General features: G+C 52.0%; 8 protein-coding genes across 8 annotated transcripts; 5 read left to right on the forward strand and 3 right to left on the reverse strand.

Annotated features, from left to right (window-relative positions):
* Window positions 1-2,939: 2,939 nt before the first annotated feature.
* On the forward strand, window positions 2,940-5,506 carry J4E93_007054 (uncharacterized protein; the record flags this gene model as incomplete). The annotated part of the gene is made up of 2 exons (XM_049344964.1): window positions 2,940-3,668; window positions 4,505-5,506. 2 exons carry the CDS (start codon window positions 2,940-2,942, stop codon window positions 5,504-5,506), a joined length of 1,731 nt encoding a protein of 576 aa, XP_049197889.1.
* Window positions 5,507-9,393: 3,887 nt separating this feature from the next.
* On the reverse strand, window positions 9,394-10,455 carry J4E93_007055 (uncharacterized protein; the record flags this gene model as incomplete). Its single annotated transcript, XM_049344965.1, has 1 exon — window positions 9,394-10,455. The coding sequence occupies one exon, from the start codon at window positions 10,453-10,455 to the stop codon at window positions 9,394-9,396; it is 1,062 nt and encodes a 353-aa protein (XP_049197890.1).
* Window positions 10,456-11,445: 990 nt separating this feature from the next.
* J4E93_007056 (uncharacterized protein) lies at window positions 11,446-12,708 on the reverse strand (the record flags this gene model as incomplete). Its single annotated transcript, XM_049344966.1, has 2 exons — window positions 11,446-12,417; window positions 12,484-12,708. The coding sequence occupies 2 exons, from the start codon at window positions 12,706-12,708 to the stop codon at window positions 11,446-11,448; spliced, it is 1,197 nt and encodes a 398-aa protein (XP_049197891.1).
* A 1,248-nt stretch (window positions 12,709-13,956) lies between these two features.
* On the reverse strand, window positions 13,957-15,763 carry J4E93_007057 (uncharacterized protein; the record flags this gene model as incomplete). Its single annotated transcript, XM_049344967.1, has 3 exons — window positions 13,957-14,219; window positions 14,271-15,523; window positions 15,588-15,763. 3 exons carry the CDS (start codon window positions 15,761-15,763, stop codon window positions 13,957-13,959), a joined length of 1,692 nt encoding a protein of 563 aa, XP_049197892.1.
* A 672-nt stretch (window positions 15,764-16,435) lies between these two features.
* J4E93_007058 (uncharacterized protein) lies at window positions 16,436-17,683 on the forward strand (the record flags this gene model as incomplete). Its single annotated transcript, XM_049344968.1, has 3 exons — window positions 16,436-16,846; window positions 16,898-17,067; window positions 17,392-17,683. 3 exons carry the CDS (start codon window positions 16,436-16,438, stop codon window positions 17,681-17,683), a joined length of 873 nt encoding a protein of 290 aa, XP_049197893.1.
* Window positions 17,684-18,348: 665 nt separating this feature from the next.
* Window positions 18,349-20,415, forward strand: J4E93_007059 (uncharacterized protein; the record flags this gene model as incomplete). Its single annotated transcript, XM_049344969.1, has 4 exons — window positions 18,349-18,888; window positions 18,938-19,135; window positions 19,442-20,014; window positions 20,065-20,415. The coding sequence occupies 4 exons, from the start codon at window positions 18,349-18,351 to the stop codon at window positions 20,413-20,415; spliced, it is 1,662 nt and encodes a 553-aa protein (XP_049197894.1).
* Window positions 20,416-20,765: 350 nt separating this feature from the next.
* J4E93_007060 (uncharacterized protein) lies at window positions 20,766-22,120 on the forward strand (the record flags this gene model as incomplete). Its single annotated transcript, XM_049344970.1, has 3 exons — window positions 20,766-20,770; window positions 20,894-20,900; window positions 20,948-22,120. The coding sequence occupies 3 exons, from the start codon at window positions 20,766-20,768 to the stop codon at window positions 22,118-22,120; spliced, it is 1,185 nt and encodes a 394-aa protein (XP_049197895.1).
* A 171-nt stretch (window positions 22,121-22,291) lies between these two features.
* Window positions 22,292-24,112, forward strand: J4E93_007061 (uncharacterized protein; the record flags this gene model as incomplete). Its single annotated transcript, XM_049344971.1, has 2 exons — window positions 22,292-22,296; window positions 22,435-24,112. The coding sequence occupies 2 exons, from the start codon at window positions 22,292-22,294 to the stop codon at window positions 24,110-24,112; spliced, it is 1,683 nt and encodes a 560-aa protein (XP_049197896.1).
* Between the last annotated feature and the right edge of the window lie 1,595 nt (window positions 24,113-25,707).

Raw genomic sequence — 25,707 nt, forward strand, 5'->3', positions numbered from 1 at the left:
GAGATCCCCTTATCGTGCCCTACTAGCAACTGTATTTTCCCGGAGTACGATACTCTTGCAACGTGCAGCAGCTGCGCGGAGGTCTCTCACAGTCTAAACATTACGCACGCATGTCTCAACACCACGATCGACTGGAGTGCTTACTACCAGGGCCCGATAGATAGTGTTCCAAATCCAAATGGGACCGTGTGTGGGCATTTCCTCAATATCACATCGAGTACACCGCTCCTTCTCTCGGGATACGTGGTACAAGAAAACGGAACGAAGGATACTGCTGGCGAGGCTCTATTGATGCGCACAATTCCTCTTACCGACTTCTGGACTCGAGATCCCTACTACGGTTCAGGTTCTGTCGCCTTTAAAAACATCCGTTATCCGATATATGACGGTCTTATCTCTTCCGCAGCGAACGGTATTGACAGTGTCTTCCGACACGAGCCCCCTGTAGTTCACGAATGTGCACTGTCGTGGTGTGTTCAACGCATGAGATCCTCATATGAATCGGGTATATACAGCGAGAGCATCCTTTCAACGCATCTCAACATCGCCAACGATCCCACACCATGGCCTTGGATCGTTACGAAGCGGGAGTCTGGCACAGATTTTGTTTACGCGCCTAATGTGACTCTCGTGGTGCCATCGCAGAGCTTGCCAGGTACAACCTCACCCGGCCCAAACATGACGTATACAATCTGGAACGAAACCGTCTATAAAGTCAACACCATCTGGGACGATTTCTTCCCAGCATCTTATACTAGCAACAATTCGGCGATGCAGCCAGTACTCAGGTTTCAAAATTACGAAAGTGGCCCTGCTACGCGATACCTCGACTTCAATCCCTGGCTAGCACCTAACAATGTTACACATCATATGGAGAGGCTAGCTAGAGACATGACCAATGCCATGCGGTCTAATGTTTATAGCAATGAGATGGTAGCCGGAAAAGCGTACAGCATGGAGAAGTTTGTCCATATCAATTGGCTGTGGTTGATTTTCCCACTCCTGTTACTTGTACTCAGCCTTGTGTTCTTGGTTGCTACTATCATCAAAACGTCGAGGGATACCGAGACAGGTATATGGAAGACTTCGGCGATGCCAACGTTGATGTACGGTCTACCAAAAGACATGCGGAAGGACAGTACCTCAACCACGAGCTCGGGTGGCGCATCACACCACGATCCCCGCAAGGTCAGAATTAGACTCTTGCCAAAGCAAGGCTGGAGAGTGTCTGGACAGGTGCAGCCAGCACCGACAGCTCCACCTGGTTTCATATGACCGTAGACCTTTGCCCGCGATGTCAAACTATAGACAATCAAGTCATTTTGATAGAACTAAATAGCATGTAATGGAAAACCACATCTGGCACGTTTTGCCAAGCAATCGTCATCGCGGAGCCAATCTCGCTTGCCGAAGCCCAGCTCCAACGCGTCCCGCTGACCCTCGCTCCTTGTGTCCCCATCCCAACTTCATCACTCAAATTTCGACTCCCCCTTCGGTCGCCGGAAGATCTTCGCCTACTACTGCATCCAAGGTCGCTCTATTCGTTTGCGCGATGTGGTTATGTCGGTCTCCGCGCCGAGGTCGGTAGCTGGCATCCAGTCGCCATGCCGCAGCGCTAACAGCAAACCTCCCATAGGCGCACGATAACGAAGCGCATGCCCAGCCACGAAAATGGACACGCGCAACTTGCGCTTCGCTTCTGTGATACCTGGCTAGGTAGTAGAAGATGATGTTCAGCCTATACAACTCCGCAGGCGCCGGTCTGCGGCCATCTCGCTTCCAGGAATCGATCCAAACACCTTCTTGTCCGCAAGACGTCTACCCTTCATGTCTCTCACTGAGAACCACGATACACTCTACAACAATATACGCCCCACGTTGATGGCTCCAACCTCGACAGCAAGACGATCTTATCTTCCCCATAGTTCACCACAGAGCGGGGAATACCGACGACCCCATTCGCCTGAATCGCTCGACCCTCCAGAAAACGAAAAGCCATCGCTAGACTTTACACAACGAATCGAGAGGAAGCTAGCGGAATACAACGCCTCTAACAACGTCTTCAAGAGATGGCTGTTTGAGATCTCGAGCTGGTTAATAAGTGCATGTTCGATGATCGCGATAGTCCTGATATGCCTTCATATCAAAGATCAGCCAATACTCTCCACGAATAGCGCGTTCATTACCGGGATCAATGTGCTGGGGAAGATCGCGTCTGCTGGATTGATAGTTCCGACAACCGAAGCGCTCGGTCAGCTGAAATGGAATTGGTTCCACAACTCCAAGGCTATGTGGGATTTCGAAATATTTGACAAAGCTTCTCGTGGACCGTTAGGAGCGTTAATGCTCCTTTATCGCACCAAGGGTCGTTCACTAGCAGCACTCGGCGCTCTGCTAATACTCCTGCTACTTGCTATAGATACATTCTTTCAACAAGTCACCGAAGTATCCGACCGATGGACCCTCCAGGCAACTCTCGCGGCAGTGCCTAAGGCATACAACTACGAATCGACCTATCCGAAAGAGTACCTAGATGGATATGAGATAGCAACAGACGATAAAGACACCTTCTTAATAATCGAAAAGTTTTCCTACGGCGAAGGCATACGTCCAGTCGTGTTCGGAAACGCCGTTCGCCCCGATATCTCAATCGTAAGTGATACACGATACGTCATCTCGATTATCTTCCACCGTTGATCTCCACGCTGACGAGCTACGTCTAGTCTTGCTCGACTAGTAACTGTACATGGCCCTTGTACAAGACACTAGGCGTTTGCAGTCAATGCATGGACATATCTACTGAGCTCTCGTTTGCGTGCTTGACGCAAACTGTGGATTGGACCGCAGATTCAGATGGATTATTCGATCTTCAGCAGCCGTACCCTAATGCGACAGCGTGTGGTTACTTTCTAAACGCAACAAGCGACAATCCGACATTGATGTCAGGATACCTGTGGGACGAGGCCAACTCGATCGCGGGCGAAGCCCTCACGATGCGCACTTTTCCACTGACTCAAATCATCACGAAAGAGCCTTTATACGGCAACGGTTCCATTCATTTCAAGCACATACGCCACAAGATTCAAGACGTTCTAATTGTCTCATCGAGCGATGGGTCAGCTGAAGCGGTGTACCGAAATGAGACGCCTGTGGCACAAGAGTGCCACTTATCTTGGTGTGTAAAGACCATGAGCTCGTCATATACTTGGGGCGGGTACAATGAAGAAGTAGTTGACACTGTCTTCAACACCACTTCTGGTCCATTTCCTTGGGAAGCCTATCCTTACCAGACCGAGGTTGAGAACGGTACCGATATCTTCTATATGGAGAACATAACTATCAAGGCGGGAGAGTTCACCGGCGATGGCAAGCTTGCCAATTTTGGGACGTCAAATAATACTGCCTTGGCGTTGATGCAAGGCTTCACAGATATATTCCCCGCATACACCACTCAGGCCAATAAGTCAGCTTCCCCAATTCTGCGCTACAAGACATGGAAGACAGGTTCTCCATGGCACCAAACGCTCTTCTTCAACCCCTGGCTTGCTCCAAACAATGTCACGAGGCACATGGAACGATTAGCCACAGCTCTCACCAACGTTATACGATCAGCGCCTACCCGCGAGGATGTCGAAGGCCACGCGTTTTCTAAGGCCAACTTCGTATCAGTAAGATGGGCATGGCTTACGTTCCCACTTCTCTTACTGGTCCTAAGCTTCATCTTTCTGGTTTCGACAATAATCAAAACCTCCAAGGATACTGGTGCCGGTATCTGGAAGACTTCCGCGATGCCGACCCTTATCTACAGCTTGCCGAAAGAGGCGCAAGCCCAGTTCACCAAATCACCAACTTGGAATAGTTCAAAAGATACGAAGAAGGTCCGTATAAGATTGCTACCGAAGACAGGATGGAGGGTGTCCGGCCAGAGTTTATTGAGCCGTTCTCCGCAATTACCACAACCTGCTGTGCAAGCACCACGCGGTTGGATTTGAAACATGTCGCACCGCGCTGTGCGGTTGCTTATGCAGCGGGCTATATTTAATATATGATGTGAATATTGTTCAAATGACAAGGCAGGACTATGATGCTGGATGCACATTGTGAACTCTCATACATCGTGATCTGACAAGTCATCAGGCGGTCGGGAGTATCCCAATGTATACTACCCAATCTGATGCATGAAGCAAGATCTCATGGATCTGCCTAGACCTACCGGATAACTATGTGTGATGAAGCCCACAAAGGTCTCTTGAAATGCTGGGGGAGGGGTGAGGTGAGTAGATGATGGAAGGTGGCACTACGCCCAATGCGGTGCACGCTTGGACCAGGGCACAATTGCTACAACAGTTTGCTCTCGCGCAGACTTCTCTCTTCTCCAGTGCACATCATGGCGTCCAACAATGGAACTTCTGTGCCCTCGAAATTTACAATCGGTCGATCAAATCGACTATCACAAACCCCCAATCTGACTCCGAACAATACGACTTCGATCTATTCACACCAGACCACGAATGCGCCCAGCTGTGTCGAATGCGGCCTCAAATGCCCAAACTGCTCGTCACCGAGAGCACCGGCGGTGAAGCTAGACGAGAAGAAGAATGCGCGACTGCCTGAACCTGATCAGGTGTCACCTGGCAATGTGGACTTACCTCGGCCTGACAATCCGAATGCGCGTTCCGTTGCCAATCAGACTGAGAAGGAGGGAGATAAGGATGACAGCAATCTCCACATTGAGGAAGAAGACAAGAAGGGTGAAGATGAAGACGAAGACGAAGATGACGCCAAAGTGGAGTGGTCGAAATACGTTTCACTGCGACTCTACAAAATGGCCCGAGCCGACCCCTCACTCATGACAATGACAGCGGCAGAAATCGAGCAATTCAATGAGCAAGGTCTCAAGCATCAATACGACAAACATTTCAGTCCTCGTGAGCGAACCTTGTGGGACGACGAGTCTTTGCCCCGACACCTGGTACTAAAGCTCATCCGATTCCGCCAAAGCATCGAGCGCGACGCAGCGAACGCCTTGGAGACAGAAGACAAGGAACCAAACTATGACGCCCATATCTTTGATCAACCCAGCGACTACTTGAGTGATCTTCGGAACTACGCCTACGAACTTGTCGCCGAAGACCGCGAGCGCGAAGTGAAAGCGACGGAAAATATGCAAGAAGCCGCGGAACATGGATCCGCAGAAGAGGAATATGAGTCCGCAGAGGAGGAATACGAGCACCCAGGGGAGGACGACTATCGCCCTTCTTACTCCGACCGATCTCGAAACCTACCTGCGATGGAACACAGTTACCCGACTTCGACGCACCACTCCGAATTTTCACCCGTCAACTACAATAGTCGGAACACATACGGGCATAACAACTTCTTTGGGCAGAACGCAGCTCCACAAGACGATTGGAGCGGTAACGGCCCTCAGTCTAGCCGAGGCGAGACTACCTACTACGACTGGGATGGCTCTCGTTCGCCAGAGGAGGAGACGACGTGGTGGTAGGGTCTGTTCAAGCACGACACTAGTTCCTTCTAGTGCACGATATCGGCTCTGCTGATCGCACGCATCGACACAATGGATGCATCATACTGACTTCGGTCGGTCTACCATACTGACTTCGGTCGGTCACCATACTAACTTCGGTCGGTCTACCATACTGACTTCGGTCGGTCACCATACTGACTTCGGTCGGTCACCATACTGACTTCGGTCGGTCACCATACTGCCTTCGGGCAGTTACCATACTAGCTTCGCTAGTCGCAACACGCATCAAGGTGCGTCACGATGCTACACAATGCGCGCTGTATATAGTCTTGGTATACATCGTTCAATCAAACGGTCTCATGCCTACAAAAGAACACCAAGTGCGATGCCTATCAACGTTATTGTTACGAGTTAACTGTAGGACTTGATCAAACCAGACTTGCCCAAGTTTGCCGTTTGATTTTAGCATCCATGATAGAGGCCTCTCTACTGTCTCTACTAACGGAGACCATAGAAGGCAGCACGGATTTGTGACCACAAGCGACTAACTATGTAGTCGCAAAGACAATGCACAGGGTAGTATCAGAGTGGTGTACAGTAGGAGAACTGTTTACATTTTAAAAAGCTCTTGGATCGATTGCAATGTGATTACTTGGTGTGATGAAAGTCATGAGGAGCAGCGTGTTGCATTACGACGCGTTCTCAGTCTCAGGCTCACGTGACTGAGTTTCGGCCGTCCTGATTCGTACCGCGACTGTCATGCTCTCTGATCTTCTTCCAATTGCTGTACGAGTCGCCGCAACACCATCATCCTACGCTCTTGGATAATCCAATAGTTCCCGCATCAGTAGTTTCCAAGGCATTCATCAGGGTGAGGCGTAGGTCACGGATCGAAGCGCCACTACATGCGTAGTGGAAATGAGCATGGCGTACGATATTCTGAATACAATTGTACTTGGTGAGCCTCATTTATGGATAAAGCCCCAGGCGATTGCCTTCGCTGTTGACAACAGCTTCGTCAATTGAACCACTACAAACACGCATCGTCCTCCAATTCTTCTAGACATCTGAGTCTGAGATCAATACTCTTCCTTCCCACTCATACCAATATGCGCGTACAGGCAGTCACCGTGCTTCTGTCCTTTTCTCTTGCTATCCTCGCGGCACCGGTCCCGGACGCCGAGGTAATTCATCTTGCAGTCATATCCCCAGGTCTTCGCTAATAGGGTATAGACATCACTTCATGATATCTCGTCTGCTAGCGCAAGCCATCGACGAGATGCGATCCCTATAACTCTCATCGAGCCCTTGAAAGCACGCAGCCAGGCCGAAGAGGTGCCTATTGAAGCTCGCGGCAGGGTCAATACCAGTACCGGACGAGGAAAACGAGAGGCCGAAGCCGAGGCTGAGGCTGAAGTCCTCGAAGCACGCGGAAGGTTCGGGGGTAAAGCGGATGGCGTTCCACGGGATGCAGATGCGGAGACCGTCAAGCGGGTCATCGGGTTTCCAAAAGGTGGCTCGTCCAGAAGACGTCGGGATGCATAGAGGCTCAAGTTCAACAGCCCTGGTGGTCATCGACGAGATGCGGATGCAGAGGCCATCGATCGATCTATTGGGGTTCCAGAAGGTAACTCGAACACCGATGGAGTCGCTATTTCCAACGAGGCCCTGGCCGACCGTGGTCGCCTTGTCACATGGCCCCGCACACGCGATGCTGAGGCATCGAACGACGTGGTTGCGCGTGGAAAGGGAGTGCCATGGACCCCTAAGCGCGATGCTGAGGTAATCAAGATCAACAGCCCTGGCGGCCATCGACGAGATACCATTCCAAGAGGCATTCGCGGTAATGGTGCCAACCCAAGAGGCGTTCGTCCGGGGAATGGTAATAACCCAAGAGGCTTTGTTCGTCCGGGGAGTGGTACTCGCCCAAGGGATGTCATTGCAGAGACGGTCGAGGCTCGCGGGAGGTACAGAGGCAGCAGCCGTCTCGTTTGATCGATGAAGACCAGGGAGTTCAATCGGACAGTTACCATCTCTTTTGTTGATGCGAGCTCTTTTTGTACAACAACATCGGCTCGGATACCTCAAGGACCTGCTGGACACCAGGCGAAAGGTATCCAGCCATTCCATATCTCTTTGCAATGGAATATATGTATTTCCATTACTAGCGCCTCGTTGCTACAGCACGGTAGGCGTTGTGTTGGCGGTTGTTGTGATGTCGGAGGCGAGAATAGGGTTTCTAGATATCATCCAGCTCACGCTGGGCTTGAGCTCGGCTTGAGTCGTCAGTCGATACTTGGCCGTCATTGGACAACGCAAGGGAATGCAAGCTTTCGTCTTACTTGGATGACGTCACAGATACATTGTTTCCAGTGAGATGTTTATCCTTCGCGTGTTAAGAGAGCAAGACCTTCTGAGATGATTAGGCGGTAGCGTCCAATTGTGGTTAGCGTGAAAATTGGCTAGCGTCCGGGCGGCTCGCAACAAAACACCAGCAGCCTCCCCAGTCTTTTCGCGCTCCAGTCACCACTTTGAAAATGGATGACTCACGTGGCAGCAGCGATGCCGCAACACCTCCAAACCCAGTCCAACAATTGGACTACCACACACAACAAGACCACGCCGATCAATATGAACGCTCCATTGAGAGCCGACGCGCTTACCTTGCGTCGTTGCCTCTTCCATCGGAAATACGGCAGGGAATACAACAGGGAAATGAGGAGTTTATGAATTGGGTTCGGGAGATCCAACGAGCTGACCAGCATGATCCACCACGGCCTAATCAGGCTTTGCAAGACCTACTGCGGGCTCAGAGATCCGCCGCTCTTCCATCCACAACTCAGCAAAATGCGCCACACACTCGGTCATTCGAGCAACCCGATTTGACGGCTCAGAGCTCGGTCTCGCCTTCACCTACGACTTTGCAAAATACGTCTCCAACTTCGTCAGTCGATCGAGCTGAACTACGTGCTCGGTGGGCAACCTTGCCTCTTCCTACGACCCTGCAGAATGCGACTTACACGGAAGAACGAGCTGCTCTGCGAGCGCTAAGGGCAAGCCTACCTCTACCTACCACTCTGCAGAATTTGGCCCAAGAGGCGTTGACAGGCGATCGAGCCGCTCTGCGGGCTCAGCGGGCAGTGCAACGTCTAGTCCACGAGGTAGCAACACGCCATCAAGCTGCTCAACAGACAACTCAGCCTTTACAACCGACTCCGCCAAATGTGCCTCATGTGAGGATATATTTATACATGCATACTGAGCCAAGATCTCGACGAACAAACACATAGTCGATATCTGACGGCCAGCCGGCCACCATCTACGATCCGATCCCGCCATGGTCTGACATGGCCGTCAGAGGTGACTCTGGTCGACACCATCTGGGTCATACAACCCGTGGCCGTGGATGTGGACCAGAGCGCAGCTCCTACTGATACCGGTAATCTGGGTATATGATGTCAATCTTCATGATCTTCGATAACCGACTATGCAGGTTCCTTAATACTGACTGTGTTAGTCCCTGATACTGGCTTCATGCTGGTGGTGACACTAGCTCTGCTGGTCCATGATACTGCATTATTGTGGTCCCTGATACTGGCTTCATGCTGGTGATGATACTGGCTTATGCTGGTGATGATACTGGCTTCATGCTGGTGACGATACTAGCTCTGCTGGTCCATGATACTAGCCTTTGGTTGGTGATGATACTGACATTCGTCGGTCAAATTATACTGGATACGTCTAGTCTTGACAAAACATTTCTCTACTTATCTTCATGGTGTCACTGGGTAACACTGCTGGATACGCGCAGGAAACAATTTAGATAGCAGCACCAATAGTGTTGAGTCTACCAACTTGTGACTCTAATACAAATCTCAGATGTTACAAATGTCATTCCAACTCACTCACACATCGTGGCTCATCCCTCGATCCATACGCATGCTCTCTTTCACTGTGGGGCCGCCTTTGCTATTCTGAAGCAAGTAGTTGTTACCCTTTCGCGATTCCTTCTCGGCTTTTCTTGCTTTCTTCGCCGCCTTCCTCTCCTTGCGCGACGGAAATTCGCTTCCAGGCCCTTTCAAAACGATACCAGGATGCACAACTGCCAGCAATACCAGTGCCAACACCATCGGCACAGCATCCAGTCCCAACACATACCCTTCTGTGCCAACGAGAACGTTCGTCGCACCCTTAACTCCAGCCGAGAATTCGATCAACCGGAAGATGATACGCGTCGTGATGAGCACAAGGACAGCATACAGCGTATACGTCAGTAACTTCCAACGCACCGTACCTGCCCTTCGATCACTTTCCGTATCCTCCCGACCTTGGCGCTCCACCCTCAGCATATCCAAATGAAACCTAACAATCAGCGCCAGAAACATCAGAATGAAGACCTGTTGTACACCCACACCAACCATATACACGTTCTTCCCGTATCCATTGGTCTTAGCACCAGCCTGCGGGTTCATCATAACTCCACCCGCAGCCTGAACAATGAAACTGAAGATATCAAGCCCCACGAACCAGCGCCCTATCTTCACTGCTTCAATACGCCATAGCTTCTTCCGCGGATGCAAGAAGTACACCAGCCGGCCCGCAGTCATATACACGAAAGCGTTGATCCACAGTGGTGCAAGCAGGAAGAGCAGCGTAGACAAGATGACCAACGCTTCGTTTTGCTGGTTTCGTGTACCAAGCGCGCGTAGGATGAAGGAGACGAACTCCCATATTGCGCCTGTGATGAGCACCCAGCAGAAGCGCTTTCGATGGAGGACTGCGAGGCCGATGTGTGCGATTGTGAGGAGACCGAAGAGGAGGGTGAAGACTATGGCGGCGGCGAGGGAGGGGTTGTATTGGTAGAGCGCGTTGCAGGCGTAGGGTGGGACGTGGCCGTTTGAGTCGGGGATGGCGGTGATGCATGCGGGTGTGGTTGGAGTGCTGGAGGGGGCTGTTGACGACGGCATGGTCGGTAGAGTTATCAGATCGTCTTGCTACAGCGGGTTGGTAAATGTCAAGTCTGGCTTGGGATATCGAAGCGAATGTATTAGAAAGGTGGCAAAAGCACCATGATTATCTTTATGTGGTCGTTGTTCCGCGCGTTACATCCCTTCTTTTCGTCCACGCAGCATTAAACGGACTGGTATAACGCTCCAAGCATCAGGCTCCGCGGCAACACGCGTTCGTGCATAGATGGAACCCTTTCCAAGCAGAATGGCGTGCGGGTTCCTTTGGCAAACCCTCCGAGGGAGTTTTGGCATCCATTCCGATGTGCCAAGCCACCCGCGGAGGGTTTTCATTCCCTCCGGTGAGCATGTAAAAGCCTGAGGTAGGTGTTTGTGTTCCCCGACTCTGACCTACCACAGCAGAAGCCAGCGCTTGGCTCATGAAGGACCAATCACTAAGTACCGAATGGGTTAGTACCGATCATGGGTGTAAGCGGAATGCCTTCAAGTACGTTTACGAAAGGAGAGGAAAGACTGTATAGATATGATTAAGGAATAAGTATTATGAAATTACCGTCGTGGTGTGTAAATGTAATCATGCCAGGGTATCATGCAAATCATCGCTTCAAAACGCCATGTCTCTTCCATCTCTCGTCTATCTATTGCTTTTGCCGCCGTTTCCACGGGCATCGTTCATTATCGCGCCCAGCGCGCCACCGAGTCAGTGTTGGCACCTGCAGGTGTGCTGTGCTTCTACTGGAAGGTGTTAGCTGTGTTTGTGTTGCGAGAAGATTGACTGAGACTTACTTTGTGCTATCACTCGCTCCAAAAACAAGAACTGCATCATGTATGAAGTGCTCGAAGACCCGAAGCTTTCAAGAACTGTTACATGCTCTTGAGCATGTCTGATGTCGGTAGTGGATGCGGCATTTCCTTCGCTGTCGAAAGGCATGATGAGGTTCATAAGAACGCCCGATGTGTTTTTTTCCTGTCCCGCAGGCCTCAAACTCATCAGACGAGTCTACCAATCAGCAAGCTACCATCGCTTTCGCTTGCCCGCAGCTCTGGGTTTCGGTAAACGGTATGCGCTGGCCTAGGCAATACAGGGCCTTGACTATCGCAGCTATCCTGACTTGGGCTCCTTGGCTGATCGGCATCAGCGTGATGTATATGAATGGCCGGGACTTCTGGCACGTTGTGATTCCTGGAGAAAGCCGAGCGATATTTCGAACGCGTGGTCATCTTGGTCTGGCTGCCGTGCAGCGGTGGCATTTCGGGTCGCTCGAGATTACTACATTCGATGAACTCGTCGTTACGGGAGGTTGAGCGGGAGCTCTTCGGGCGGCTGATACCGGTTATCGAACGGCGGCGCCCAGAGTCATCACCGGAGGTGAATTTGCGGGCGACGATATCGTCCAGGATAGATTTGAAGTCGTCGAGGAAGATGGTGTCGGATGCGCACTTGAAGACGAGGGCGAACCGCCAGTATGGGTTGATGCCGCTACTGGCTGTGACTTTCGCAGCGCTGACGGCGACGTCGGTGAGTAGGAACACGATGGAGAGTAGCATGCAGGCCAGCATGACGCCAAACCTCCTGTTAATACCGACAAGAGTCCACAAACTGAAGGCGTAGGTCTTCTTGATGGCATGTATCAGCTTCCATGTTGTGAAGATCCACCAGGGGTCGCGCAGCAAAGCCTCAAACGGCCGCATGCGAGGGTTGATGTTGGAGCCGTTTGCAAGCTGATTGAAGTAGGCGAAGTTAGACCACGCCTCTGCTATCCAGAATGGTTGGACACAGATTAGCGATATGATGAAGAAACGAGATCCCCAGAGTGGTAGGAAGGGTCGGATCTTCAGCCACGAGACGACGTTGTGGAGGAAATATGATATGAACAGTAGGGTTGCAGTCGCGCTGAGGTACCAGCCATATCTCGGGTCGTCGACGAAGATGAAGGTGCCGTGCCAGATGGCAAGAACAAGCTGAGTGGATTAGTAATTGGTATATACGACGAAGCAATTCGCCTGGAGAGCAACACCGAGACTCACCTCAAGTAGAATAAGCTTGTGAAGCCACATGCCAGAGCGGTAGTTGCAGAAGACGATCAAGATGAGGATAATCAGAGCGCCGACATTGTATCCTTGAGCCCATGCCTCGAGAAAGCCGCCCTCGGTCGTCATGCTCTCTCTGTTTGGTGGCGAAGTACGCGTCGTAGCCGTTCCGGGGAATCGCTTCGCCATGGCCAGCATGTCCATGGTGCTGAGCGGTGCCATTGTTGTTTCTTGTCAATTCTCAGATCAGAGCGAAGCTGAGGTGCGGAGCCATGTAAGGCGACTTCGCTCACGTCGCGTGTGAAGTGAGAGCGCGTCGACAAAGTGGGGCCGATCGTGGGCGAGAAGACGGGTGAGTAGCAGCAAGAGGCGTGAAAGAAACCCGGGGTATTGCTGCCTTACATAGAGCGGCAGCACCGGCTTTCGGGTAGATGGTATAGCAGAATGTAACGTTCGTACAAACCTCTGCCGCCCTTCCAGAGTGGCGGGACGCAACAAGGCGGTTGGGCTGGGTGGGCACAGCGAGGCTTTCAGGGCTGCTGGCCGCAGTAAGCCTCTCGCGCTGGCCACGGACGGAAATACGGAACACATGATCGCATTGCCATCGCGACGGACATGCCGCCGCTCTAAATTCTGACAAACAGATTGCGCACCCAAGTCTTGGTTGCGCAGACGTCTTATTGCGCGACGGAGCAAATAGGCGGAGCCGGGTGTTGTTGGTGTGATGCGTTGTTGATCGGCGGTGATGTCAGGCGTGGCTGTGATTGACAGGGCTGCCTTCTCATCTGCCTGAGACGAATGCGAAAACCTTATGCTGACTCGACGCCAAGGTCTGTTGAGCCTCATTTCAAGTAGTACATTTGGGCGCGCATTCAATGAGCTACTGCAATAGCGGTCAACTTGACTTTCACTACTTGAGGGCGAGCAGTCAGCGACATCTGGAACCTCGCGCGTAGTATCTGTGTTGGGCGAACTGCAAGGAGCGAACGGTGTAAGCACACTAACTGTACGACGGAGGACGGCAATGAAGGGGCGATCAATACCGTGCCTGGCGGTCATGTAAGCCCTGGCAATGAAGAGAGATGTCATACTGCGCAAAAGGAACAAAGAGGTTGTTCCAAGATCTCAGGTGCGCAGCATGATCTCATCCGATCCTCCCACCAACCTGTCACGCCAACGAGACTGCATCAAAAGTACAGCAAAGCAGAAAAAGCCATGAAACACGCATGCGGATGTTGAAAGTTTCTCTAAAGTCGTGTCTATTGATATGATTACATTGCGGAGGGTGACGTACGAGCTATGACCCGATTGGCTGCACGCGCCAGGGCTCGAATTAAGCCAGGGGGCGAGAACCCTTTGGCAGAAGCAACAAAGAAACTGCCCAATCTCTCTAATCTCCCCATCCGCTTCTTCCAGGAAGCCTGGTGTCTCTTTGTCTTCGCAATCGCTTCGTAACCAGGAAGCCTGGATTTACCCAGTGTGCGTCTTCTCTTCTTTGCCCGCAACCGCTATACGCGTCTTACCCCACCGGAAATCGTCCATCCTCCACAGCGTGTAGAACTGCGTGCAGACGTTGACGTAGGCCCCGGATATGGTGTAGGCAACGCAGCCAATGACCGTTTGGACAATATCAACGAACGAATCGCACGATATCAGGCAGATCATCAAGTCGAAGACGCGTCGGTAGTACTCGAAAGCCACGATATAAAGTATGGTCCGATCGTCCAGGTCACCTATTATCATGTTAGGAAGATTTCATGAATCGCAGCCAGAGTGGTACATACGGAAGAATCGTGAGATGAGAAGCGCCGGGTTCTGCACCCAATGCGTCAAGGAAGCCAAAGCAGAAGCTCTCTCCATCCAGCCCGTCGATTTGCGACTGAGGAGTAGACTGTCGCTTGTGAGCGGCCCCAGTGTCCATCTGCGGCGCTGACTGACAAAGACCGAAGGGGTGTTCGGTGCTGTAGTGTACGCTCGTGCACTGAGGTTCACACGCGTCTGGACGTGGGCGTAATGTGCGATGACGAGACAGACGTGATCTCTGTCTTCACTCATCATGGAACGAACTGTACGGAAGAGACCATCGGAAGCTTTGGGATAGTAACCGAATTTGCCCAGGATGAAGTCGCCCATTGTCTCCTCGCAGACCCGCAACAGTTGACAGCAGCCAGGCAGGCACGTCACCTTTCCACTTGTGAGACTCTGACGCAGGCGACGCCGATGCTGGCCAACCATGTACTCGGCGTTCTGGTAGAGATAAGAAATTGTCCAGCCTCCCAAAGCAATCGGGTCGGGTCGAATGTAGCCGGTTACTCCCACGATCTCATCGCCTTCCCTTGCGGTTTGCATCAGACTGTGAACGCATTTGACGTCGAATCGGGTGTCTGCGTCTATTCCAAGAGCGTAGTCCACTTTCTGGATGGATTGGGTCTCGAGGAAGCCTGAGAGCTCGGCGAAGAGCTTGGGCGAGATCATCTTCAAATCGGGGTTTGCCTTGCGCTGATTGAACTTGTTCAGGAACGTCCGGATGAGAATGATGCCATCTCGTTTCCCGCGGTTCTCGTTCTTGATAACGCAGATGATTGGAAGCCCTCGGAATTCGCCCTTGATAATTTCAATGTCCATTGGGCCGTCGTCCCAGGCAGTGTACGCCTCCTTCATGAACGTACTAGTCGGACGCTCAACAATATCTTCTTTGAGATGTGCGGAGGTCGTCTTGGTCATACCCTTGCAGCTAACACGACCATCGCAAACCACGACGATAGCCTTCTTGTGATCATCGAGCTTTTGCTGCTCCGCCAGCGAAACCAGCGAATTCATCATCTCCGCATACGACTCGTTGTAGCAGCAAAGCAGGTAGACCAAGCTCTCCGGTGTTGCAGGAATCGTGATTTTAGGCGGATTCAATCGCCTTCGAATGAGGGCATGGATGACCATGGTGATTTCGATCATATCCACAACGGCTCGGAGAATTAGGTTCGGGAAGAGGACCCAGGAATATTTTGCCCAATCTGCGAACATGTACATTATGAAAAGGCTGAGTAGATCTATTAGCAACTCGTGTCATGGGCATTGGGGAGTAATGGCGTTGATTCACTTACTTGAACGGTATTAAGATGGCCCATATTACATATTTCTCAATCCTGAGACGATCCGTATTGACATCTGGAAGATGTTCGATAGCGCTGCTCAAAACCTTGGAAGAGAAAAAGCGCGATCGTTTCTTCAGATTGCCTGCAATCTGAGCGCCCGAGCTCGCGGTATTGAGGACATCCATCTTCATGAAGAGAAGATAGGAATTCCCGTGCTGTGATGTGGTGAACGGGGAGTGCTGCAAGAGCGAAAGATGCTATTCTAGTATCTTGTACAAACGCCATGTACCTTTTGGAATTCAGGGTCAATGTGTCAGGGTACGAGCGTCAAACTAACCATCTCCACAATGGAAGTCTGGTTAATCTCTAGAACGCGGACTAACGAAGCAGTTTCAGGCGGTGTAACGCAGGGACGCCAGGGACGGTGACAGGGCTGATCACCGAGGTACCTCCAGGCGGCGTAACGTCTCGTGCCTGCGTGCGTGGCTTTCCTAAAACACATTTTTGTGGCGAAGTTTTCATGTTGAACACGCGCATTAGTTCGGAGTTACACCGGTGAGCCCAAACATACGGACCGCTTCATACACTTGGTAGCACCGAAGCTAAGACTTGGCGCGTACCGAGACTCGCTGCTAGTGTATCAATACCGGATGAAATTTTGCCATCGCAATACGTGCATGTCTCAGTGGGATTGTGCGTTCAGTAGAGTATCAAGATAGGAGTAATTTAGCGAGTTCAAATATAACCTCATCCCTAAACCATGTCCGTCTTCTCGATTACTGAGCGATTACTGAACTTGTTATTCTGCGCATCTCAATTTCTACGACCTTAAAGTCTCACCGGATTACGATATTCTTATGGAGAAGTACGATCAAGATTCCGTTGTTGCGATCATCGGGGTGGGATATGTTGGCGAACATCTCATGGAAGTCTTCTCTTCCGCATTCCAGGTTATCGGATACGACGTCTCGGCTTCCCGGATAGAAAGATTGCGATTGAAGCACTCACAGAGAGACAATGTCAAATTCTCGACCGATGAGAGGGATTTGAAGGATGCGGCACACTTTCTCGTTTGCGTACCGACCACCCTGGGATTGAGCGGCCAAGTAGACTCTTCACATGTCCGCAGCGCGATAGACATGCTACAACGCTACGCAACCAGCAAATCGATAGTAGTCATAGAAAGTACCGTCGCCGTCGGCATGACAAGAACTCTCCTTGGGCCGCTGGCCGGATCCCGCGGCATCCTTGCGGGGATGTCACCAGAGGTAAGATGATCTTTTCGTCCGAAAGAACGAGGACTGGCTGACACCTACCAGAGGATCGACCCAGGCCGAATCGAGCCGCCGCCTAAATCAATACCAAAGGTCGTCTCGGGGCTCGACGACATTGTCCCGGGCTCGCTGGATGCCATTGTACGATTGTATGAGACGGTCTTCGACACTGTCATCCCTGTCAGCAAACCCGAAGTCGCGGAAATGTCAAAATTGTACGAGAATTGCCAAAGGACGATAGCCATTGCGTACGCCAACGAGATGTCAGACGCTTGTCAGGGACTGGGGATCGACCCCTTCGAAGTGGCACGCACAGCCGCCAGCAAACCTTTTGGTTATCTGCCGATGTACCCGTCGTTGGGAATTGGGGGTCATTGCATCCCGGTTAACCCGATCTACTTCATGTCGACATGCAATCTTCCGCTCCTCCAACAAGCGCACGAGAAGATGATGTCGCGGCCGTCGCGCATCGCCAGCCAGCTTCTCGCAACCATGATGGACGAGTGCCACAAAAAACATGGTTCGACACACCGCCCTAGGCTTCTCGTCGTCGGAGTCGGTTTCAAGCCTGGCCAGTCGGACCTGTCACATTCACCTGGCCTGCAGTTGCTGAACTACATGCGACAGTCGGGAGAGGTAGATCTCATGTTTTGCGATCCTCTGGTGAACCAGGAGGCGATACCCGAAGTATCAAGATTGGAAGAAGGTTCTTGGGAGCCCGACGCCTTGAGATCGTTTGACGCCATCGTTGTAGCGGCGAAACAACCTGGCTTAGACTACACAGTTCTGGAAACCTTGGCAGATGTGCGGATTGAAGTCTGGAACCGATGATAGCTGACGCGGGCGTCAGAGGCCGACACATCTTCAGTCGCATTCGCAAAGTGGCTCTATTGGTTGTTTTGCTGGCCATCTTCTGTACATTACGGTTTTCGCCTACTTAATGGTAATACACGCCATCTTTCGTAATCGGCCCGAGGAAGTGATCGTCCGGTCTTTGCATTCGGTACCCAAGTCTAAGACCGGCTAATTTTGTCTGCACATTTGGAGATCGGGCCTAACGGGCGTTTATTTAGTCCATACCGGCGCTTTGGAACATTTGGCCCCTGAGATTTGGCTGCAAGCGGTGAGCAGTCGCGCCGCTGCGGATGTGAACCTAAACACGGGGCGAATAAGTCACGAAGCTCGCGGAACCGGCTCACAGCGTCGCTATGGTCGCAATGGATCTAGATAAGCTGGACAGCGCCGCATCAGTCAGCCAAATATCCAATTCATCATGAACAGTGCGTTGGGAGCTTACCATCCATTTTACTATACTCCCTTGGGAAATATATGCCCGGTGATAAATCCACTCGTCAATGTTGAGACTATCAACTACGGAAGATGTGGACCAGGAGTTCAGCAACCTGAGTGTAGCCGATGCTGCTCGAAAGATGTGAGTAGTTGAAACCTCGAATATTAACTGTCGCCTTACTCATCATTTTGAATAGGGTATTCGCATGACACATCCAAACTTTGCTGGTAAACATATGTGTCTTTGGGACTATGGGTTAGCATGCGATGGCACCCAATGGCCTCCAGGATTCAATACATCAGACACTCCTCGGCCCAAGCTGGGAGATGTTCCCTATGGAACAAAGATTTTCAACTGCAAAGTGGAAAACACGCTTGCACTCACGTACGATGACGGTCCTCGAGAGTGGACAGCGGATTTGCTGGACATCTTGAAAGCCAACGGCGTCAAAGCGACATTCTATATCAGAACGATCAATCTGTACTGGGAGCTGATAGCCCACAAGTTTGACGAAAGATCTGCGCTTATTAGAAGAATATACAACGAAGGACACCAAATCGCGGGACATACCTGGGGCCACAAGAACTTGGACAAGATGACTCCACAGCAACGCAGAGACGAACAGATAAAAGCGGAGATTGTCCTCAATGACATCTTGGGTTTCTTCCCGACTTACATGCGCCCGCCGTTCAACATTTGTGGCCCTCAATGCCAGGAAGAAATGGGGGAGCTCGGTTACCATGTGGTGAGTTGGCAAAGAGTAACGGAGAGGACCAAACTAACTGTGTCAAAAGACTGCAGCCGATCTCGATGGACGTGACTGGGAAGGTAATTATACCTACACGGAACAGAACTTCATGGAGAAGATCAAGGGCAAGAACCGTAACGGGGTCCGGGCCTGGTTAGGCCTGGCGCACGATACGCACGAAGGAACCGTGCATAGATACACACAGTTCATGATTGACAACGCACGGGCGCATGGATATAAGCTGGTGAGAGTAGGGGAATGCCTGGATGATCCGGAGGAGAACTGGTATCGGGACCCTTTGACGGGTGACAGGCCTGTTGAGATGCCTCCAAGAGACATGCCGTGATCTAGCCTTGCAATTAGACTTTGGAACAAGCAATGATCTGAACCAGGAGTCTGCATGTCAGCAATGCGGGGATGGAAGTCAGGACCGAAAGTTACGTGTAATCCGTCCATGGATTGGTGGGCTTGATTAGTGATTATGTTCGGGAACGCGATGACGTCCCCGTCGCGTGCGGAAGATTGTCCGTGCCTCCGCCCGCGTAAACAGCTGTGGCAGCGAGCCATCATCCTCACATATCAGCAACCATGTCTCGCACCACCATACCACGTGCCGCACTACGTCTTAGCTCAAGAAGCCCGTTATGCACATCTTCGAGGTCAATTGAGGCGCCAAGCCGCAGGCTGTAAGCTTCAATCGCTGCTTTGCGCAAACTTCCCCGCTCACACCACCAGGCCTATATTGCGCCCAACACCACAATGCTCGTCCCACGCCATTCGGAGCTTCTCCATAAGCACACAACTACAGAAGAAGGCCGGTAAAGCGAACAAAGCCCATGCGCGAACCGATTCTGCACCACCCGTCAGCAACCCGGGCCCATTGACACCTACCGACGAAGCCTACGATGTCTCAGGCCTGGAGGCACAGATCCTCAAGGCTCTGGAGAAGCTTACACACGATCTCAGTCAGCTGCGCAGTGGAGGAAAGACGAACCCTGAAATCGTGGAGAACTTGAAAGTGCAATTGGGCACGGCAGGTAACAAAGAGACCGTGAGACTGGGAGATATCGCGCAGGTTGTTCCAAGAGGAAGAATGTTCAATGTCATTTGCGGGGAAGACACGGTAGGTCAAGTCGCTACTACAACAACACCAAGTGTTCTAACACTTCACAGCACGTCAAGCACGTTACCTCCGCCATCGCCGCCTCACCGCACTCGCTCACACCTCTCACACCCGAACCCTCGAACCCACTCACGATCCAAGTTCCTCTCCCACCGCCGACAGGAGAATCGCGTCGCGCAGCCGTCGAGTCGGCCGTTAAGGCTTCTGAGCGAGCAGACAAGCTGATACAGCAAGGGCGTCAGGAACACAACAAGAAGCTGAGGAAATTCGAGCTGAATCGCGATGTGCTACCGGATGACCTGCAAAAGGCGAAGAAGAAGATGGAGGAGGTGGTCAAGAAGGGACACGAGGAGGTTAAGCGCATCAGCGATGGCGCGAAGAGGGTGCTTGAGAGTCAGTAAATAGCATGGAATGGCATATTGTATTGCTGAGGAATCTCGAAAAGCACCACATTACGGTGCACAAGAGTCTTGGTGCACCGTGCATGCCATTGGGAGGTGTTGCGCCTGGACAGGTTTGTGTGAACTCTGCCTCAAATCTGCCTCAGCAGTTTGCATGTGCTTACACAACTTCTTAGCAAAACGGTGGCCAATCGAGCCATCACGTACTATCTCATACACATGGCACAAGGTTTCAATTGGACGATGTAGCAGCCGGCATCAACACGAGCAATGCGAGCGGCTCAGCCTCCACAACAGTGCTTGGCGCGACACTCGCGCATCATCTGGTGACCACCGAAACCACCACATATATGGAGTGGCTAGCCAGATTCACAGGCCAGGCTCCATATGTAGGGAGATGAACATCGCGGGGAAGAGCTATGGTGACTGTCATAGAGTCAGATGACACTGGTACAATCAGGCTTGGCGGAGTGGACAGTACGAAGGTATGTGTGCTAATACCGACAGCTTCATGCTAGACAACTGTTGACAGAAGCAGGGCACTAAATTCACTACAGCACCCATACCATCGGCTGCAGGTGTGATGACTACCCGCCTACCCACGGAATATGACCATGAGCTACCACCTAGTACCGAGTCGAGTTCGACCTTCCACATCTACGAGAAGCACGCATGTCATAAGAGCATCACACCAGTCCTCGATCATACACTGGAACGACGGTCTGGCCCAACGATCAAAGAACAGAAGGCTACACACAAGGAAAAGAAAGAGCGTCAAGATGCTGGACTGCCTAGTGTAGAACCAGACGATAATGCTTTCTTCCTTCACCGACCATATCTCGCTTTCCACGTACCGCCTCGCGTCCTTTACACAGGCAGTAGCAAGTACACCGCACAGCCAGCTATCCTGATACACGAAGGCTGTTTCTGGAAAGAGTATAAACTCCAACTCCTCCCATCCATTTCCGGTATACTTGACCCACGCGGTGTAGTACCATGGCGTCACAACGGCGGTGACAAGAAAGCGCAGAAAGGCGATCACCACAAGCTCAAGGGCTACAAAATACGGACGTGGAGGCTGTGGGGTGAGACGGGGAAGGATTACGTTCGCTCCGTGGAAAACATCCGCAAGACGGGCGAAGGAACAGATCCCGATGTTATCACCAGGACGAGTGGCAAGCCAGAAGGACCTGCGACAGCCGACGAAGTGGTGTATCTGCGTTGGAAGAACCCTCTCTCACGTCAGACGAGATGCTATCACTTCCAATATGCTGGTATTGACTTCTTCTGGAAAGGAACTGGTTCTGTCAAGGAGACTCGAACGTGTGGTGTCTTGTTGCGGTTCAACCATCTGAAGCTAGTCGCTAGGCTACCTGTCGCCGAAGAGAAGAAAGAGGATCGAGATGAGGTATGCTTGGGGCTGTACACGTCGTCTGTTGCGAGTAGAAAGAATGGACGTTTGGAGTTCTTCGATGCTGTTATCTTGCGTTTGGTTGATGAATATGCGCCTGATGTGCTTGCTCGGAGTGGGGAAGGGACGGAAGAGGAAGAGGTGGAAAGTGCGAGAATCTTGCGCATGAAGAGGAGTAGGTTGTATCAGGTGTTTGTGGCTACTGCTATGTGTATGATCAAGAGTGAGAAGGAAAAGAGACATACTTTGTTGGATTTGCTGGTGAATGTTGCTGAAGGTGGTGCGGGTGGCTAGCTGTGGATAGTTGGGTTCCCTTGCACATATACTCCAGTTTGGATACACCATCAGATGTCAGTTATAAAGTTATGACAGTGTATGCATACAGTCTGACTGTAAGGTGTGTTGGTGTTTTGATGGAGCCTCGGCCGGTTGCTATCGATAAGCCATGCGCTAAACCTGGAGGTCATGACGTGGGAGATGGCCATTTCTGAGAATTCGACGACGCCACTCCTTCAACACCCCATCTCCTTCCACCGACTCTCCTGTATGCCCGCATTTGCGTTTCCGAGACAGTACATCTGCGCACGCTGTTTGCGCACGAATCGAAGATCCAATGTCTTCGTTCCATCCCGACCCGCGCCGGCAGGGCCTCTGAGGCAATACGGGCAGACGGCAACACAGCGCAAAGACGAGGATGACGGGAAACATGAGCAGGAAGACGCAGGAAACAATGGCCATGGATCAGGCGTGGAGGCCGAAAAGGAGGAAGGCGCATTCACGCGACGCATGCGGGAAATGAGTGAAGACGCGCTGGAGTCGGGAGGACATGGCGCCGTCAAAGCTGTGGAAGAGGCAGGCTTCAGTGCGGACCTCAAGGCACAGCTCGAACAGCGAATCGCATCTGCAAACCTCAAATCGTCTGAAGCAGAATTGCCCGCCTTCGCCTCCCGCCACACACGCGAGCTTGCCACAACAGAAGCCTGGACCGGCAACGAGTCCATCCACGACGCGAGTCTACGCATGCTGAACGACGCCCATAAGCCGCTGCGACTCGGGCGACCAGCCAAGATGCCAGGTGTTCCTATACCCCAGTCCATTGACACCGGACATGCTCGGAGCAAGGAGGGGCGGGGCGTGAGATTGGCCAACGCACGCGACAGGAGCACCGTCTACGCTTCCATCAATGAAGACGAGAGTATAGAGGCTTTCGACCGAGAGAAGCGGTTGCAGGACCTCAAAGACCGCTTCGAACCAGGTGCGCGCACCATCGTTCCTGGCTCTATCCAAGGCATCGCATCTCTTGCGAATAAGAGGATTGAAGATGCCATCGCTCGTGGCCAGTTCAAGAACATCCCGCGCGGAAAGAAGGCCAATATCGAAAGAGACTACAACGCATCGAGCCCCTTCATCGACACGACCGAATACTTCATGAACAAGATTATACAAAAGCAAGAGATTGTACCGCCGTGGATCGAGAAGCAGCAAGAGCTCACATCGGCTGCAAGCAAGTTCAGAACTCGACTACGGGCGGACTGGAAGAGGCATGCTGCGCGCGTGATAGCCAGCAGGGGCGGGTCGCTGCTGGACCAAATCAAGACAGCTGAGGCATTCGCAAAGGCAGAGCTGATTGCCAACCCTCTGAGAAGGAAACAGCAAGAGACCCTCACCACTGTTGACGATGACGGGCACATGTCACAAATTACCTTGTCTGGAGGACTGAAGGTAGACTCAGATGAAGGGTCCAACGCGGAGCCAGTAGTCACGGAACAAGTCGTAGCAAAAAAGATTACATTTGATGCCTCCCCAGAAGCTGTAGCGCAGGACCCAGCAGCAGCTACCGTAACAGAAACAACCACGGAAACCATGGAAGTACCTGTTCAAGCTCCCGAACCAACAGTCGCACCAGCACCGTACCCTTTCCGCGACCCAGATTGGGAGCGTATCGAAGGCGGCTACTGGAAAGTCGCCATCAAGGACCTCAACGACAAGGCGCGCAGCTACAACCTCCTCGCACCCGAGCTAGCTAAACGACCCTACTACAATCTGCAGCGCGAGCTGAACTCTTGCTTCGCCGACGTCGCGCCTCAACTCGCCGGGGCCATCCTCGAACGCGCACGCAAACCGCCCAAGAAAGCAGATAGTTGGCAGAGCTCCGGCCAGAAGAGCGTGCTCGACAACATCATTGGAGGGCCAGTCCGCGTGCGAGATGAACGCCGCGAGAAGCAGTATGGGTTCCGCCAATTTTGGAAAGACCTCTGGGCCGACAAGTCCAGCAACCCTTATTGAGCCAGTCACCACCAAGCCCGATCCTCGCATCCTCATCCCGCGGACTCCGAAACCTCTCGTCACCGTGTCCTTTCGAAACCCACTCGCCCACCGTTGTATGTAGCTACCGCGCCCTTGCTGCACGACATCGAGAGAGAGGAACATGATCGACACGCACATACGCTTTCGCCTATCCCTGGCTGTAATCCTTCGTAGCGACCTCGAGGTCAGTGATCAGCACCACGAATTCCAGGTTTTCAAGTTCTTGTTCAGGCTTGTCATGGGCATATGCACGTGTTTTCGAATGGGGACGGATCTACATCCTTTGACCCGGAATGAGCGGTGCTCCCCCGCTACCGACGCCCTGGGTCGATAACGCAGGCGTGAGGCGTCGGGAGTGCCGTGACGGGCAGGGGGGCTGGATGAAGTACTACAGCCGTACACCCACCACAACGAACACCAACAAGACTCATCTGTGGGGTTTCGCGACTACCCAATGTCCCGATCTGTCGTCAGCTGCATGAATCCGCGGAGCTCGGCGAGCCCGCCCTACGTGGGAGAGAAAGTGAGGCGTTTGTTGTTGTCTTCGAACCTGTTTACCGGGAACCACGTTTCTCGGATTCGGATACGCTTAATACGCGACTTTCATGCGTGAATCTCGATGGTCGCGTTTAGCCAACTATTGGTCTCTGATATACGCAAGGGAGACGGTGCTTAGTCGAGCTGACCGGGTTCAGCTCCTCGGCTCGGATGCATTGTTACTCAACCGGGCAGTACCTGCATATGCTTTCTCGGGTCGCTCAAGCGGCAGTTCTAGGCGGTACTTCCATGCGTTTTCCTACTCTATAGCCAAGCGTTGTAGAGCTTACACGAACCCGACAGCCTGTTAGCGTGTAGACATACGCCGAGGTAGAGAGCAAATTATGTTGGTTATCGGTGTGCATGTCGCTTTCTCAGCACCTCGCGTGTATGTATGTGTATGTGTGGATGACGGATGACAGACGGCAGCGGAGTACACCGCTGCGTTGTGGTTGTCATGTCTTGGCGGCTCCAGATACTTGGAGTTGGTCGCCGATATCCGGGTCTCTCTTCCGATTAATATGGTTTTATCATAGTGGTCGGAACGTCTCACTGGCTGCTTCATTTTATTCAGCAATATCAACAATACACGTGCGGTGATGTCTGGGTTACCAGTGTCGGGACTTGACGGGTCGCTCTCGATACGAGTTTATACATGTACGGTCGAAGCTCGCGAGTAATTTGCATTGGCGCATTCTACTCGCCAGGCGTGGGATGCTGTAACCTGACGTCGGTTGTGATGCTTGAAGTTATCTGCGTATGCACTATCAAGTTGCCGATATGCAGCGCGGCATCCCCTTGGAAGATCAAAGCAAAGAAGACGTCAGACCAGTATTGTTGTTTGCTTCTTCCGTGTGGGGTAGTGGAGTAGCTGCCCCTGTCCTATAGCACCATCATGATAGCGTATATGCACATCATTCACATCTCAGAAGAACACATGAACGATACGCAAAAGCAACATCACTTTGCAGTCCTCAGGAAGAACCACTGTCGAGTCATTCCGCAGCACAATTGGTGGAACAACCCATCCCTTTCAG

This window comes from Alternaria ventricosa (assembly GCF_023758065.1).
Source record: "Alternaria ventricosa strain BMP 2768 chromosome Unknown scaffold_12, whole genome shotgun sequence".
Lineage (NCBI taxonomy): Eukaryota > Fungi > Ascomycota > Dothideomycetes > Pleosporales > Pleosporaceae > Alternaria > Alternaria ventricosa.